The sequence below is a fragment of the Ruditapes philippinarum genome, unplaced genomic scaffold (genome assembly GCF_026571515.1).
Source record: "Ruditapes philippinarum isolate M1 unplaced genomic scaffold, ASM2657151v2 ctg5760_1_1_1_1, whole genome shotgun sequence".
Lineage (NCBI taxonomy): Eukaryota > Metazoa > Mollusca > Bivalvia > Venerida > Veneridae > Ruditapes > Ruditapes philippinarum.
In genome coordinates, this window is record NW_026860347.1 from 191,066 (window position 1) to 209,049 (window position 17,984).

General features: G+C 28.9%; 1 protein-coding gene across 1 annotated transcript; it reads right to left on the minus strand.

Moving 5' to 3' along the window:
- Window positions 1–288: 288 nt before the first annotated feature.
- On the minus strand, window positions 289–8,420 carry LOC132759724 (uncharacterized). The gene is made up of 5 exons (XM_060751542.1): window positions 7,881–8,420; window positions 4,618–4,872; window positions 3,213–3,365; window positions 2,733–2,961; window positions 289–1,601 (listed from the first exon to the last, which is right to left on the minus strand). The coding sequence occupies exons 4-5, from the start codon at window positions 2,880–2,882 to the stop codon at window positions 888–890; spliced, it is 864 nt and encodes a 287-aa protein (XP_060607525.1). The 5' UTR covers window positions 2,883–2,961; window positions 3,213–3,365; window positions 4,618–4,872; window positions 7,881–8,420; the 3' UTR covers window positions 289–887.
- Between the last annotated feature and the right edge of the window lie 9,564 nt (window positions 8,421–17,984).

Here is a 17,984-nt window from a genome sequence, read left to right on the forward strand (position 1 = left end):
TATCGTGAGTGCTATAGGTAGAACAAGTGCTCGTCGGATGTGTTAGTTAGTAAGAGAAGGTTATATCCTGAAAATGAACATTATCAGGACTGTTAGAAACTTTGAATACTTTGAAGTCGCCGATTTATATCTTTCATGTCAATTCAATTCCGGTCACTAATGCGCCATGTTTGTGAAATTAAACATGTAACTGAAAAATGAATGACATAAAAAGCTGTTTTTTTATATGTTGTTATCATTGTCATATATTTATAAATTAGTAGTACATTAATTATAACAAACTGTTTCTTCGAACAAAATAAGAATTATATCACATTTAAATAAAATCGTTATATAAAGCGTTTTATAGACTTAAAACTACTTTTCTTGAGAACAAACAAAACATAATTGTAATTGAATTATCTTTGCTGTTCATTAACAATAAAACTCTCAATTTATTTCATTTGTAGTCATTTTGCAGTGTATTTATTTCAGAATCGTAATAATATAAGCACACATTTTTTATCAAAACGTCATTGATACAAAAACACGTTTTCCGGCATAAGTGTTTTCAATTTAATATTGTTTAAACATTTGTAAATAAACACTATGCATTTTTCTTTATCGCACATCATTTAATAACAAAGCAATTTATAAATGTACTCTTTAGCTTAATTGTAGCATTGACACGTTCTATGTTTCCCCTTGAAAAAGGCGTACCCTTATCTTAAAACTGCATTGAGGTCTGATATGACTAAACTGACGTCAGATCAGCTAAAGGCGTTTTACTTTATTATACTGTGATAATTCAATGCAATGTGATAACTTGACAGCATTCGTCAATTCTCTTAGTGGCAAAAATGAATTTCACATGAAAATCAGGGCAAACCGCTATGACATTATCAGATTTAGACAAAGTTAGCCTGGTTACAAGGTCCTTTATCTACCATTACTTTCATGCTTTTCATTGTACTAGTGTAAGGAGGGGGTGTAGGTTGGAAGTCTCCAAACATAGTAGTATCTCCACCAATTGCACCATTATGAGAATTGGACGATTTAAGAAATGAAGGCGGTTGTCGTTTCCTATCTAAACTAGTGACTTTAAACCTTTCATCTTCCCCTCCACTGTCACTATCTGAATACACCAAAGAATTTCCAGACAAATGAAAGCCATCCTCTAAATGTCGTCGCGGTGATGAATTGGATACATTTTCCGGAACAAGAAGGCCATTTGCTTTAAAAGATAAGAATTCTGCGTTCCCGTACTGATCGCTCACACTTATATTTTTTAGCGAACTGCCGCTTTCATATCCAGGATAGGGACTTAAGTCTGTGTTTTGTGTATTTGGTCCATAATCATCCGAGTAATTCTCCGAGCTTGAGCGTTTTGATTGAATGAGCTGTTCCCTATCATTTTCTGATGGTGGTTCTAGTAAAGAATGTTGATATTCATTTAACATTAGTCTTCTATCTTTCCCGTCACACTTTTTGTATTGATTATCATGTGATTGTTCGATCTTATCAAGTAATACATTATGTACAGCGTCTTTAGATACTTCGTTCATTTCAACGTTATGATGTTCGTGGCATAAGGAGCCATTGGCTGGCACGGTTATATCATCCTGTAAAGTAAAACAACGTATAGAAAGCTACTATTTAAAATTATTCATTAAGTTCTTAACTAAATGCCAGTTTAAGTTGCATGAGTAAATTTAAAGCAACCATTCAATATTTCTTTATTTGTAGACGTTACAGGAAAAGTCTAAAGTATAGAAAACATGATCAACAAGGGCTTCGATTTAATCCTAAGACAGCGCTTACATGCAGTCCCAAAGTATATTAGTAAAACTTCAGAATTGAACTTCCCATTACTTGCAATAATAATATTACATTTCAAAGCAAAGTAAATTACCTATATGAATCGATTCAATAAGAAAATGATTTTCCAGTATTCCATTAATTATATTGTAAATAAATTTTTATGTATAACTTATAATTATGTAAATCGGTTAAGCAATATTCTTCGCTAATTGATCAATATTCTATTTTGTGACATATTAGTTGCATTGATATGCATATTACGCAAAAGTAATGTATTATTCTGTACATTTAATTTTTATATAACAGTGTGTTGAAATCTTTACACAATGTTTACCAACAATATTGTTATTATCACTTAAACACATTCTTTGCAAATTAAGAGAAGTATTTAAAGATAAATTTCGGAGAGTTATTTTTCAATATAATTAACGACGCACCAATTTCCGTGACATCCTCATATAATTCAACACTTGACAGCCTTTGAACAACGATTTGAATAATTAATTCACCTGTAGGACGTTTCAAATCGATTTTTTCTTTGACATTAATCGGTCTCCCTAAGTGAACGGTTGTATTGATTGTGAATTTAGATTTCAAGCAAACCAATTTGTTAAATGACTACCCTGAATATGTCGACAAACAGAAATTCTGGGATTAATGATTGAAATAATCCATCATATAACAATAAGGCTCTTTTTTGATATAGTAATACGAATTATTAACCTATCGGTCTGAAAAATAGCAATATAAGGCAATTTATTAGTGTTATTCGCGGCTTCAAAATATCTGATTTTGAGATATCTGATATATAATATCAAACACGTTAGATAAACACGTTATCAAAAGAATGAAGAATATGCTTCATTACTTTAAGTCTTGTAGCTGTTTAAAATCGAATGTACATGAATTCAGTTGTATCAAAAAATACTTACAAAGTCATATCGCTTGCTTGTAGCTCTTTGTAGACAAACAGCGGCCATTATAATTATAATCCCTCCAGAGAGCAAGGCAAGGACGACTATGCCACTCATTGCCCAACTTGATAAATGTTCGAGCCCCGTTGGACAGAATGATCGCCACATGGGTTATAACCATTGCATACTATTTCATGTGATATACACCTTTCATTACTACATCTTCTTTCAGTAGTTCGGCAAGAACCTGTTAGATAAAGTGTTATTTTTAGCTTTTTTATAGTAATTAAAAGATTCTAGAATCATAAAGCTTAACTTAGTTTTATACACGTAAATATTTTTAATTTTTTATAAGCTATTTCAATAATTAATAGATATTTGTCCTACATGCCAGGCCAAGTGTAAAAACATGAATGAAAACACTTCAAAATTCATAACATAGCATAAATATTAAAATTTAAACAACATTTATTAATATAATGAAAACGGATTTCTTACCAGACCTAAAGGCGGTAAAAACTAATTTGAAGTAAACTGTTATGCTATATCCTCTATTTCTATAGAAACGGATGGATAGACCACTGCCAGAAGTTGTGTATACTCGATCCCCTATTGCAACTTGTGTTCTTGAGCATATGATTGCTCTCATACCTGTGAAATATATTTTAATGATTATCAATGAAATGGTAATTTATAATAATGGCAGATGAGGTATAGTCATAATAACCTTTTTCATAAAAATAATAAATTATTATTCGGAGAGTCGTTAATATATTTCTTTATTTTTTAGTTTTACTTGTGATTCCATGTTTACATATCTGAAAGGTAGCATTTCCAGATTGTTTGCGTGTTTAACCATGTGTTTCAAAGTTTCGAATATGTTTTAAACTTATAATTATTCTATGTGTAAAAAGCATGCTACTTCCTTGCACAAATAATCAGTATTATAGTGATGGGAAATGTAATGGGTTATGTAAATAAATCAGAAACACTGTCACTTCCTGAATAAACACACATGTACAATTTCCATACTAGTAATCAATTCATTTGTTTGAAATCTAAAGCCACGTGAAGTAACCGTAATCTGTCAAAGCCAGTTTTGCCACTTATTATAAATCAATTCATAAATAGTCTGGCTCGGTATATACATATATAGCATTTAGTATTGACTTAAATTGCTCTTGGTTCGAATTTGCTGATCATTGTATGTAAGTAAAATATATTTTAAAGGAACAGGTTGATATACAAAAAAGATAAAATCTTTAAAATAAATGCGATTGAATCAGTTTCATACTTTACATTTATAATACAAGACATGAAATCTTCCTAACTCCGTGTAATGAGTGTTCGGTTTTTAATAAGAATATGAACCTAAAGATACCCAAAAGTTTCAGCACAAAATGATATCATAAGATACGTATTTTATAACGAGCGACGAATGTTTCAGCTCAACAAAATAATATCCATCGCAAACATCAAATTAAGTGCATTTTTATATAATTTACTTGCATTTCTTCAATTTGAAAACCAGCACATGAAAGCCTTTACATGACCAGTTCCCTGCCAAACGGGAAAATGCAATTTTAAGGCAATGAAATGGTGCTTCCAGACGGAATTTTATATCCAGTGATAATTAACGTCAGACATTTACGGGCATGGAATGATTATTTAATGATACAAGAGCGTGATTGATTTGATATTGATTATTCAAACCTTTTGTGGTTAAATAATTGCTTATTTCTCGTTAGATACCTTAAGGCTTTCAGCACTTCTACTGATGCCGAAATAAAAGACGTTGAATTAAACTAAGAATTTACAGAAGAAAGAAATGTCTAGCTACACTGCTAAAAGTGGTCGCAAATTAATCATGACTCGACTTTGAGAATAAAGGTTTACTTTTCACCTGTAGGTACTATCTCATATGGACCTGTCACATCTTTCGGTTCTATGCATGATTTATCAACACGATCGGTGCTGTTAGGAGCTCCAAGGTATAAGTCAGTAAAATAGAACATCACTTGTCTCCCTGTTCCCGCCTTCACAGTGAAGTCACATGACACACGTCCGCCACTACTCTCAAAACTGTTGATGGCAAGAGATAGCTCTCCTTGGTAAATTTCCAGATCTTCCATGTCAATAACATTGTTGCAACCGTTAACTGTTAACGAAAAAGAAAAGACATGATAAATAAATAACTAAATAAATAAATAAATAAATAAATAAATAAATAAATAAATAAATAAATGCATGAATGAATGAATGAATGAATGAATGAATGAATGAATAGACAATGACTTAAGTAAGCTATTGCATCTTATACTGCCAATTTCAAGATGGTACATTTCATGTTTTTTTTCTCTTTTTGTTGCATATAACATTTTGCCATTCGCCTCTTTGAGCAGCGTGCGCTGAGTTTAGAAAAACGAACATTTCTCTTCGTGCTTATTAATGATAATGCATACGTTAGATTTGTTAATCCGTTGTCTAATAAAAATGAAGAATGAATATGTGGTATAAATAATCAGTTTCATTGCTCCCTTGGGTGCCGTTTTTTCCAGATTATTTTCCTTTCAAATAACCAGAAGATGCATTGTTAATGTATCACTTTTTAATTAATTTTGTTGCATTTTCGAAAAATTATATAGGTAGTATAGTAAAAAAAATTCCCGGATATAATTCTAAATTACAGATATCTCTGTGAAACAATATATATTTCAATCTGTACAAATATGTAAATGTATTATAGATCAAGACATAACCACCTCTAATATGGGCTTATACGGTGTTTAACTTTCAGAGCCAAAATTGTTTCTATACTGCTTATAAAGTATAAACTTGTTTACGATAATTATTTATGAGATTATTATGTTTCCTACTATCTTAAAGACAGAGCATTGCCTTTTTAATAAATGCTGTTAAAATAGTTCTCTTCATAAAACGTTTTAATAAAATACTGGATATTATTAAATATGTGTCTGATTTAAACAAAGACTGTGTTAAGAAATTTATAAAGGTGATACTATTCCATTATTACATTTTAATATTCATGTATTTTAAGGCGTTCGACAATTATTCGGTTTTCACTTTCTCTACTTAAGAAGCGTCAGGTGTTTTATTAAAATGAAACTTATCCGATGATTAGGTAATGTCAATGTTTTGTTTATATTCTCAATAAATATCTTATAATATTTGAAACTTTATCTATTTTTATTCTTTATTCAAATATTAGAATATTATATTTTACACGTCTTTACATTTAACTTTAGATGTCAGATGATGACATAATGAACTTCATATATTGATATTTTCTTCATAAGATGGCACTTTTTGTTTGTTAGTGATGTATTGTGTAGGTAAATTTATTCATTTTAATCTGAATTCAATGATTATTTATTTCAAAATTCAACAGATATATAATCGAAATATTTTTTGCATTATTCATAGACATTTATATCTTCTCTTGTTATGTAAAGTAACTTGACATACCTTTATTACTGTACCTCTGTTTTCTTTAATGATTATGTAGGAAACGGTTAACATAATGCGATCTACTGCCCAAAAACATTTTAAATCAATGACGCGTGCCTTCATAAATTAATTAATTTTAAACAAAAAACCCTTTTTTTCAAAAATTCTATTTTCATGGCTTTATACTGTTTTCATATTGTAATTAACATTTTAATTGAATTTATATTATTATCTGTTATTATATATTTGTATAAAAATATAATAATAAATACCATATTTATATAGCGCCCTTTTCATTAAAATGTTCAAAGGCGCTTTACATCAATCATCTATATGTCTAAAACAATGTAAATGAACAGGATTATGAACATTAAAAATATTTGCATTAACTAATTAAAAGTATAAATTATGGAATTATTTTACATATTAATACAATATAAATATTCTGTGCTTAAAAATGCTAGCAATGAATTATAATAATAGATAAGATCTTGCTAAATCATCGTTATAAAACAATAGAAATACTAAATTGATTTAAAGATTGTTTGTTTAAAAAAAAAAAAAAAAAACTTTTTAATAAAACTAATATTCAAATAACAGATACTTCGTATTCACTGTTTATAAAATTCATTCATAACAGTCACTGATTATTTTCCATAAGCTAAATTGAAGTAGTGTGTTTTAAGATGTTTTTTGAAACTTTCTACTGTGTTAATAAAACGTTAATTAACTTTCTTCATGAATCATATTATAAGATATCTTCCAGCATTCGAATTAATTAATTGCATGATCAAAACATTTACATGATTGTCAAATTTCAATTCTTTGAGCCATCAAACACTAATTAAATTGTCTAATTGCATTATATTGATTGGATGAATAATACACTTATTTAAAATTCAATGAATAATACACTTATTTAACATTCAATGAATAATTAACTACTTTAACGTAATGAAGATAATATTGATACATTTGTGTGTTAGTGAAATGCGATATTTTTACTTCATTCCTTTGATATTAATTATCATTATATGGAATAAATTAGAACTTTCAAACACGTTTACTCCATATTTTTTCCTTGTAATATATCATTTGCCAAAAATGAGAAAGGTAAAACTTTCAGAAATTCAAAATGTCAATAATCTATCTTACGAATATTATTCTAAACAAATCATTATAATTCTTTTATCATGAGAAGAAACTTAAATCATTTCTATTAACACAGGGAAATGTGAATTAAAATACAATAGTAATGGCCTTAATAAGTATAACATTGTACTAAATCCTGGAAAGGGCTTTATCTAATGTTGCTAGAACTTGTTGCCCAGTCCATTTGCCTTTTTGTTATATACTTATCGTTTGTCTATAATAATTAACATGTATTTAATACAATAAAATATGTCAAAACTAAACTACTTAATACCATAAAAAGCAAGCACTTTATCCTATATTCCTGTTAATTAATCCAATTCGGATTTAACTTAGATAACTACATATTTATTCTTTTTTATTTGAAAAACACATTGTAAAGTTAAATAATCCAAATGCCTATATGTTTTAAAAAAGTTGTATTCCCAAAAGTACAACACGTGACTTGAAGTTAAACTTGTTGACTCAACAAACACATCGTTATACTTTACTCTTTACATCGTAAACTTTGTACGTTTAAGAAACACATAAATATTGCCAACTTACATTTTATCAATTCCCCGCAGACGACAAATTTGTACAGTTGTAGCATACTAAATAACAAATGTATTTTAATTCCATAAGTACTGATAATTTCCAATTTCGACATTTTCGAACACTATGTCTTCTTATTCTACTTTTTAATATAATTTTCAAAGTAATATTTTCATCATTCTTTATTCCCTTTGATCTGATTATTTCTATGAAATCAAAGTAGTTTCAATAAAACATTAAACATGTCTTTCTGTTCAATTATTTACAGCAGTTGCCGGAGCACTCGATAATCTAAACCAATAATGTAGCATTCAATAAAAAAATCCAGTGTTCAATTCACAGAGGCATGAGAACGAAACAAAAAAAAGAATTTCAAATTATTGTAACACGCCAGTTTTTCAGAGTTGTTCAATTGGTAATGAAGAGGGATGATTTGTCGTGAATATATCGCGTGTTTCGTCTGCTGTATCATATCATAGTAAGAAGAAATAATCATTTGTCATTGGTTGTGCACGGACTCAAGGGAATACGTCTATTTTGTCCGTTAGACGACGCTGAGAGGCTTCACATAGTCAATAATACGGTAAATAATTGAGAGTTGATATATTTACTTTAGGCTGTTCATTAAATTGAGTCAAATATTAAACGTAACTGTTTAATTAGTACGATCAATTAGGATTTTAAAGTTGTTCTTATATATAAGAATTATGATTGTTATTTCCACTACAATAGCTGTGTTTATACTAAATATTTATTAGCTCTATTTATCTATTTATTTATTTATTTATTTATCTATACATTAGAATTACTACGTGATTGCCTATAATGGTTAGTTTAATTATAATGTGTAATTTTATATGGCAAATACAATTAGTTCGCTGAGACTTAGAACTTGAATCCCCAAGTTATCACATAAGTTTCTTGAAAAAAGTTAAGAATAAATGTCGAAGTGATCCAAAAGAAACAGACATAATTATTAAAAGGTAAAATAAATTTGAGTGGGTCAAATATTAAAATATTGAAAATGCTTCATCCATATTTCAGAGTAACAGGTGGAAACCTTTGATATTCTCCGAAACAGACAATTGTTGCACGCTTGGTTTGCCAAAGAATGTTCCATGACGGCAGTTATTATAGCTATCGTTCACTTTCAATGACTACAGCTTCAAGAAAATTAAGAAATGGTGCGGTTGAAGTATCTGAGTAACATCTGTAGTATTTTTTTAAACACATCCCTAATTATTTTAATTGATATGTACATTCGAAGTAAGCGAGTATTTTATACCGCCTTCGTAAGTATTGTAAAGTACGAATATTTTTTATATTGGAACACGTGTTCAAATACACAAGCGTGTAAATATCATATGTTATAAACTATGCTACATCAATCACTTTCCAATGAGAAAATCATTGCATGAGAAAAACAAATCACGCTCGGCCCACGATAAAAATGACGAATAGGGAGCGAAAAATAGTGAATTAATCATTGTAAAATTTCCACTAATCTCATCAAAAAAGAACGCAGGAAATACGTTAAATTTCTAATTTCCATTATGTTTTGTCATCAGCAAGAACAACGCCCCGAAGGACTTGTAGCGTTAATATGCTGGTCTCACATACTTCCTATCTTATCTCAGGATCAATATAAGATACGGTATTTCCTAGTGAATAGATAGATATACAACTATCTAAAATGACAATCATGGACATTTGATGTAATCGAGTTATTCCGTATAAGAACTGAAAAGTGTCTTGTTTATATACCAAATGTTCTCTTATGCTTTTTTTGTGCAACTTGGCGTAAAATATGAACAATTTATGTAAATGATCCTTAAGATATATAACGTTTAGTAAATTGTGATAAAAATAAGGAGAAATCAGTGTGGGAAGCTAAAATCGTTTGTTTCTTTGTATATTTTGTAATATATTTTGTTACAATAGATATAAAACAAGCATGTTTTTACGTATAATATATTTAAGCAACAAATTTCAATGATGCTTATTAAAAGAAATTTGGTCAGCACTGGAATAAACGCTTAAAAGCATTTTCTTATATGATTGTTTACTGTTATATCTATTAATTTAACTCAACATCGTAAAACAAATTCAATGTTGACATTTAGTTGATAAAATGTGCATTTATATCAATTAACTAGGAACATTTTGATCAATTAAAACAGCAAAAGCATAATGTCTTCTCAAGATTAATAGATAGGACCTCTTTTATAATGATAGTCTTTTCTGTTGATAGAGTTCGCAACAAAAGATTTTTATACAAGTTTTTTTTTCTGCAAAAGAGAAAGATTTATTGACCTGAAAAAATACAATTGAAAAATGGTCTTTGTACTCGTCAAACTTAAAATGCAGTGTGATACAATATCTATTATTCATCGGAATATAATACTTTTATTCCGGTCGTCTGTTTATCACTGGACAATTTAATCAATCTTTTAAAGCGTTCAGTAAACAAAGATCTGTATAAATAAAGCACGCAGCATGTTGCAAGTGTTTACCTTCTCAAATAAACTGATTGGAATCTCTTAAACACATTAATACTTGAATGTTGATTTGAACTCTGACGAATCAATTTCTTAATCAATGTTGTTTAAAGGTTTTCAAAAGACTGAAACGCGAACCATTAAGAAAATCTTAGTCACTTGATATGGTAATCGATTGGCAGGCTTTTAATGTTTCTTAAAATATATTTGAGTACATGTCATTGCTGTAAATTAAAGAAACAACGATAATCTTGCGTAGTGAGCATATTCGTCAAATGTAACTTTGTTGCGTTTACCGAGCTTTATATGTCTTATTTAAATATTTTGTAATTTGTTAATAAACACTTGTAGACCAGTCTACGCATTCGTTTTCAGTCAGATTTCCTCGGCTTTTGTCGTTATTTTGTAATTCGAAAAGTTGCGATGGTCAAAATTCCATAATTTTGCAGTACTTCCAGCGAAAGTTTTTAATACCATCACTATCTAGAAGGTACTCGCGTTACCGTAAAGTAAAGTTATTTTTAATATAAAATAAGGCTAAGCCTTTGAACGGGGAAGTCGTTAAAAATTCCTTCAATTTTTTCGTTTTAAAGGTGTCATTCGGTATTTCATGCACCGTTTCCGTTTTCACTCAGAACACTCGACGATTATCATTAATCCGAAAAGTTGAGATTTGTTCCGTTATCGGAATACACCTCCTTTTATCATTGAGTTACATTGTAAAAGGCGACAATGAAAATTTCATTTATAGGTATAGAATTCTTTATATTTTTTTAATTGATTTTATTTGATTTTCTTTTAAATATACACGTTTAGTCTATAGCCGGGCAAGCCAAAGTCCGGGTCCGCTGTGCGGGCCAGGACTTTGACTTCCCCAGTATTATTATTAATATTATTATTATTATTATTATTATTATCATTATTATTATCATTATTATCATTATTATTATTATTATTATTCGTATCGTATTGTTCAAAAATAACTGTATCGGCATTTTTTATTGTTATTTACATGTAGTGCTTATTGACTGACCAAAGGATAAACCTTTAGAAGCTGTAAGGTTTACAAGTGAAATAAGTGTACACAAAATTCAAAGAATGTATGCAGTAGCTGGGTTCTTTAAGTCTTTTGTATCTTATCAAACGAACGCTAATAAAAAACTAAAAAACCTTAATACCATAATATAAGCATACACAGATTTCCAAATGACCATTATGTATAAACTATTATTTTGTGTCATAATTGTAATTCAATTCAATGACATTGATATGTTCGTTTTCTATATGAAAGGCTTTTATTGATGAATATGTCATGTACACATATCGATTATTTCCTTCGATTAAATGCACTTTAACGCATTTAGGAAACCACATTTATTTTTCTAGTTTTTAATATCAATATTCTATATATAAATCAAACTTTTTGTAGGTATTACCATAACAGAAATTTATATGCAAATAATGGGATTGCATTATTTATCAGCTTTATAAACGTTTTTGGGCCGATATTTGCAATGGGGCCGTTTTTTTTTGTTTTTTTTTTCGGGGCAAAAACATCATGTTTGCATATGGATTTTGTGATTATCGTCTCGCCAATAAGAATGGTTTACGTCTTTAAGATACATACAAATGTGAAATTTTACCAATAATATCGCATCAGATTATATTTTTGCCAACATTTATCAAACTGTTCTTAGCTTATGTGATGTATCAAGTTCTTAACACATTGGCGACAATTTCAAATCTCCTCTGTGATAATGGATAAAGCTATTATCAGATCAGTAAAACTTTATTGCGTTTTGTCACATCGCAATCACGTATCCACGTAAAGGACATTTAATGTAATTGTTATGGTCTCACATAGATACAAATGTTGCGTTTCGCAATATAAGTAGGCATAAGTTTAAAAGGGTATATACGTAATTTGTGTATTTTGATTTGCCATTCTCTATATTTAAGGTATTTTAAAATTTCACTTTTTATTTTTTAGGTTCATTCTTTTTTTTAGTTTTTTATTGTTCGGAGGTATTTTAATTCATTCATTATACATTATACCATTAATTTGTAGTTTAAAGTCAAACTCGACAATTGCCTGATGACTTTTTTTTAACTCGAGAGTGTTTCAAAGTGATTGAATATATCCAAATATGTGCTATGTAAAACATTAAACTACATTCATTCAAAAATTATGTAATGTTAAAGGTTAATAAATCTTTAATAATATAACACTTAATGATTATTGTATATAATGACGATAATAATTTTCAATATCTCGATCAATGTCACGAATGGTTTCTCTTACTTGGATCATAACTGATAACATGAGCATAATAGAAACCACGACAGTTAAATCACGAAGGAATTGAATCACTAATAGCTAATTATTTCTGTTATAGAACCATGGAATGTACATTACAACTTAGAAAATTCCTATTTCCAGTTATCAGAGAATAAGGACATTCTTTAAAAATATATTTCCTCTTTATGATAACTATGAATGTTAAAATGCCTTAAAAGCTACATAAAGGGAGAGCGGTGCCCGAGTGGTTCAGGTCTCTGCCTCTAAACCCGGGAAACATGGGTTCGAGCCCTAAACTGGTCACCGTAAAACTGGTCACCGTAATGATTCTCTATATGAGACCAATACTTATTGGTTCCAGGAAGCGGGCTCAAAAGTGATATATATAAGTTGCGATAAATTGTTTCGCAATTAAGGTTAAATAAATATGTTATTACAAGATATATCATGCAAGAGCCATTTTCGTCGTTTTCTTTTTTCTCTTAGTTAAATACACAAATACATTATTATATTATACACCAATTGTTTTACTTTATCATTATTATTTATGTTCTTTAAATCTCACATTGCATTTTTTATACATGTCTTGAGTGAATAAAGAAATTTTAATTTGATTTTAAGAAAACAAGTTATAAAACATAAATGTAAGACAAATTGTATGATTTCTTCCATAAAATAATGAAACTATGCTTGTTTGTGATATTGACAAATATAGTTATAGTAGTAACTATTTAAGCTACATGTCCAGATGAACCAAACTATTTACAGAACATCTTGAGAAAAATGTACTAAAATAATAAGAAAAGTAATAGGATTCAAGATTCAAGTAATTATTCACATGTTACATGTGATTAATAGCTTATTTTGATGTTCGAGTGTTAATCACAACATTTGTACTGCGTGACTAACGCAATTAGGGCTATTTGTGCACATTTTATTCTGTTTTGTAAATACACATGTAAGAGGCATGTTCAATATTGTAATTGCTATTTTTGTTAATTTCACATTTACTTTTAAATACATTTTTTTCAAAGTTTTCATATAAATAATATTTATCTGGAGGCATGCTGCTTTAAATAAACTTAACAAATTCTGTCTGACCATTTGCTTCACAATTTAGACTTGAACATTATGTGTCAACTTACAGTTAATAGTTTCGAAAATCGTCTATTAATACCCAAGGGAAAATGAGGTACTAATATTCAATAATTTCTATCTAAATACACACAATTAGGACACATTATTACTATTAATCGTTCAGAACTGACAACAACTGTAATCAATGTGATTGTAAATATACATGTTAAAAAGGAACAAAGTTTGACATTGCCGATATCGATGCAGTAATATTAGTTTAATACGTATATACAATTTCTACTCATTTATTATATTCCTTTGAAAAATACTTACGCTTCTATTTTGTACTGGTGTGCATTAAAAAATAGATTTACATCAAATTATAGGATTATAGGAATTGGGGTCTAATTTTATAGATTTTTAATATTTTCTCGAAATATATAGAGGATCTCTGATTGTCTTGCATTTTTTTTTTGCATGTAAGAGTTATATTTCACAGAGTGAACACTAGATGTAATATTTCGCTCATAAAAATAAAAGAGCTGGTGTTCACGAGTGAAGTGGTATTTGATCTTACATATGAAAGAAACAAATTGTCTTTAATTTTTTTATTTCACGCTTATTGTTGCTTTTCAGTCAAGTTTACTAATTGTGTCCACCAAACGACATGAGCTCTCATTCATTTTTTTATTCGCAATCAAATATAGTTCGGATACTGTTATAAACATTCTAATTTAATTTTCACTGTAAAATTATTAAAATATAACTATACTGTCTAATGGAAGGCATGTTATAAAGTTTCACAATACAAAGAAAAAAATGAAATAGTGTTTAGATATTCTTATTAGCTGTTATCGGGGAAAAACAAGTGTACTTTGGTCCTTGGTCAAAAATGCACACAACTGTTTGTTTTCGGAACAAAGAAAAAACATTTAGGTAATGTATTCACAATATTTGTCTCCTCTGTTAAGAACATATTTATACCTTCCAAATATTCACCATGTACAAGGTTGAAAATATTTTACAAAATATTTGTGAGCGTGCGTGCATGCGTGTACATTGTTTTTGTTTGTTTTTCTTTCAGCAATTTCGTATTTTATCCGTTTTAACAAAAATCACAATCATCTTATAACTTTAAAAGTTAATAATTAAAAGTTAATAAATATATGATATTCAAGTTTATTCTGTAGATAATGGATTTTCATTGAGTGGTATCGAATACATATGTCACTAGTGGCAGTAGGACAAACTTGAATTTTCTGTTTATCATATACTTTCTCTCTTTTCTGAAAAGTTCTTAAAACTTTTCCCTTATTATTATGTATTGTCTGAATAAAGAAGAATGTAGTCCGGCTAGACACTAATAAAAATACGGAAAATATATTTTATTGCAGTCAAAAATAAATGTTTACAGTGAAAATACTTGATTCGGAAAATATGTATATAAAAAGACATTTACAATGGGTAAGAATAAAGACTAAATACATAATTTCTAAATACATGTGTATTTAAGTGAATGTGTGGAACAGACATAACTCAAACTAAAAAAGGTTAAGTGGATACATATGTTTAAAACAAATTATATTTGTACCATGGCATGAACATACAAAAAACTATGGAAATACGATAGATTTATATGTCAGTAACATCATCAACAGAATTCGGGTTTTACCGTACATACGGAACGGATATATAAATAATTACATGTATATAGAAAAGTACAGTATTTGTTCAGTATAAAATTATATAAATGAGCATTGCCAGGGAAGCTGGCTACAATGAGTTCATTAGTTTATACAATTAGTAGAAATTATTGTCGCATAGGTTGTAATTCAAAGAATTTATTTCTGTCGTTTATCATGGGACATTGCTCACAGATGTCAAATCAATATTTTATTGCCGCTTAATTGCATCTATTTAAACATTTCCAGAAATACTATACTATAATGAATAATTGTCTAGCATGGCTGTGTCCGGTCGCACTTTATATGAATATTTATGAACAAATAATTTATTTCATATGCAATGTTCTTTGCTAATAAAGCAATTAACATTCTGCGCCAAACTGAATCCTTTAATTGAAATGGCATATAATAATTTACTTTAAATGTATTTGTAAGAATGGTTATTTTTTATTCATTACTTATTAAATAAAATACATCAGTTTCAAATGCAAGTGATAAATTGTACATAATTATGGCACACATTGTTATGAATCAATAATGTCAATTAAAATATATATCACGCCTTGGTATTGATGACTGGTACTTATCTTTCTTTCGTCAAATAATCACGAGTATTATCTTCTTACTTAAAATGTCCAGTTTAAGAATAATTCAAAAGTAACAAAAATCATAAAGCAGGTATGAGCAAAAATGTAAAAAAAATCGTTTTAATGCTCCGTATCATTTATTTACCATGTCAACCGGTACATGTAGGTCGACGGGATGCTACCCCTTACCGTGCAATGCATTTAGGCATAACATATGCATGGTATTAAAGATACATTATGTTATTGTTTACTTATTTCGTTACCGAGTTGAACTGAATTGGTTATGCACTTCAGGATAAAATGTCAAACTGGCTTAAATATAAAAGAAGACTGCCCTTCTCTTTTTCAAAACTGAAAGTTAACGATAAAAACGTTTCTGTGAGTCATGTGGGTTATTGAATATACGCATGAACTAGACAATAAAATTGAAAACAAGTATTGCAAATCTAAAGTTATTTTGACTATGAAATGTTTACCCAGCATTTACACTCGGATGGACATAATGAAACTTTAACAAACAAAAAAACAAAAACAAACAAACAAAATCATGTGCCACACTTGTCTTATGAACATTCAACAATTCAATACATATATGTTATTACATAGGCCAAATATACTTGTAATTCAGTGTACAAGAGATCTCATTATATATATTTTTATCTAAAAAGGGAAGACAATTTTAATGAAACGAAAAAAATAGATTTTGCATATATCACGATTTTGGTTGTCTGTAAGGACAATCGAATTTCTGTCACGACTTGTTTTGTCTTCATGAAAATAAAATAAAATAGAGTAATTAACAATACAAATAAACTCTGTTTCTTTTAAAAACAATATAAAATGGTGTTAATAGTGTTCAAAATTCAAATAACTATTAAAAAGTGAAGATTATTAAATTAGTCTCAGCCACCCAATATCCGAAAATGGAACATTCCCAGACAAGAATTTATAGTCCTTTTCAAAATAATAAATGGAGTAGCACACTATCACTTGCCTCTTTAAATAAAGTCTTTATTATATTATTATTATTATTATGTCTATTGTAAACCCTGTTAAACAAACAGTCTGTCACGTGACCTCATAAGGTATTTTTCTTTGTATTATTCGCTGTATGCTCACATGCTTGTTATCATGGCTTGAGCTTAATAAAGTTTATGAAGAAGAAGAAGAAGAAAAGTTTATTTCCAACTTGTACAAATAGAGTACCTCGTTGTTTCAAGTACATATAAAATATCATGAAATTAACAATGTCACAATGATAAGGAGCATATGACAGCTAATTCAACATAGAAAAATAACAAAGTGTGCAAATGTATAGAATGCATTATGCATACGCTGTACAAATAATTTAAACAATCATTAATGTACTTTTAACAAATATTTGAATTTATCAACACTCCTAACAAAGATCCAAAGTATATTTGACTTTATAACTTAAATTAACTGAAAATACTAAATAGCTTAATTTATTGTAGTTCATATATCACTATTGATTAACCTGTACTATTTAAGACACATGCTTAATTGGAGAATGGAAAAAAAATCTTATAGCAATGTATTTATAAGTCCGATACGAGTTCGACCAGCAAGGTAAATGTATTTAGAAAGGTTTTTTAAAGTGACGTTATTTTTCGAATTAAGTAGCTGTGTAAATTTGTACATGCTAGGACGCCTATAAAAATAAGGTTTGATATACTGTAGACGCAAAGTTCGATAAGCGTTACATTTAAGAATAAAATGGTACTCATCCTCAATGTCGGATGTTCCACATATAAGACAAGTTCGTTGTGTTCTTTCAATACGATTTCTACCATGTCTGCCGGTTTCTATACGTAACGTGTTAATGATTGACGTAATTTTTTCGTTTGAATTTTATTTAAGTAATCACTAATGACGAACTCATCCTTAATGTAAACATATAAATTATTTAAAATGTTGTTATCACGCAGACCCGCTCGCCATTGTTGAAC

Excerpts from the sequence above, each read along its gene's own strand:
- LOC132759724 (XM_060751542.1), bottom strand. The coding sequence starts at position 2,882 with ATGTGGCGATCATTCTGTCCAACGGGGCTCGAACATTTATCAAGTTGG. Across the intron at positions 1,602-2,732 it reads CAAGCAAGCGATATGACTTT|GATGATATAACCGTGCCAGC; the intron begins GTAAGTATTTTT and ends TTTACTTTACAG.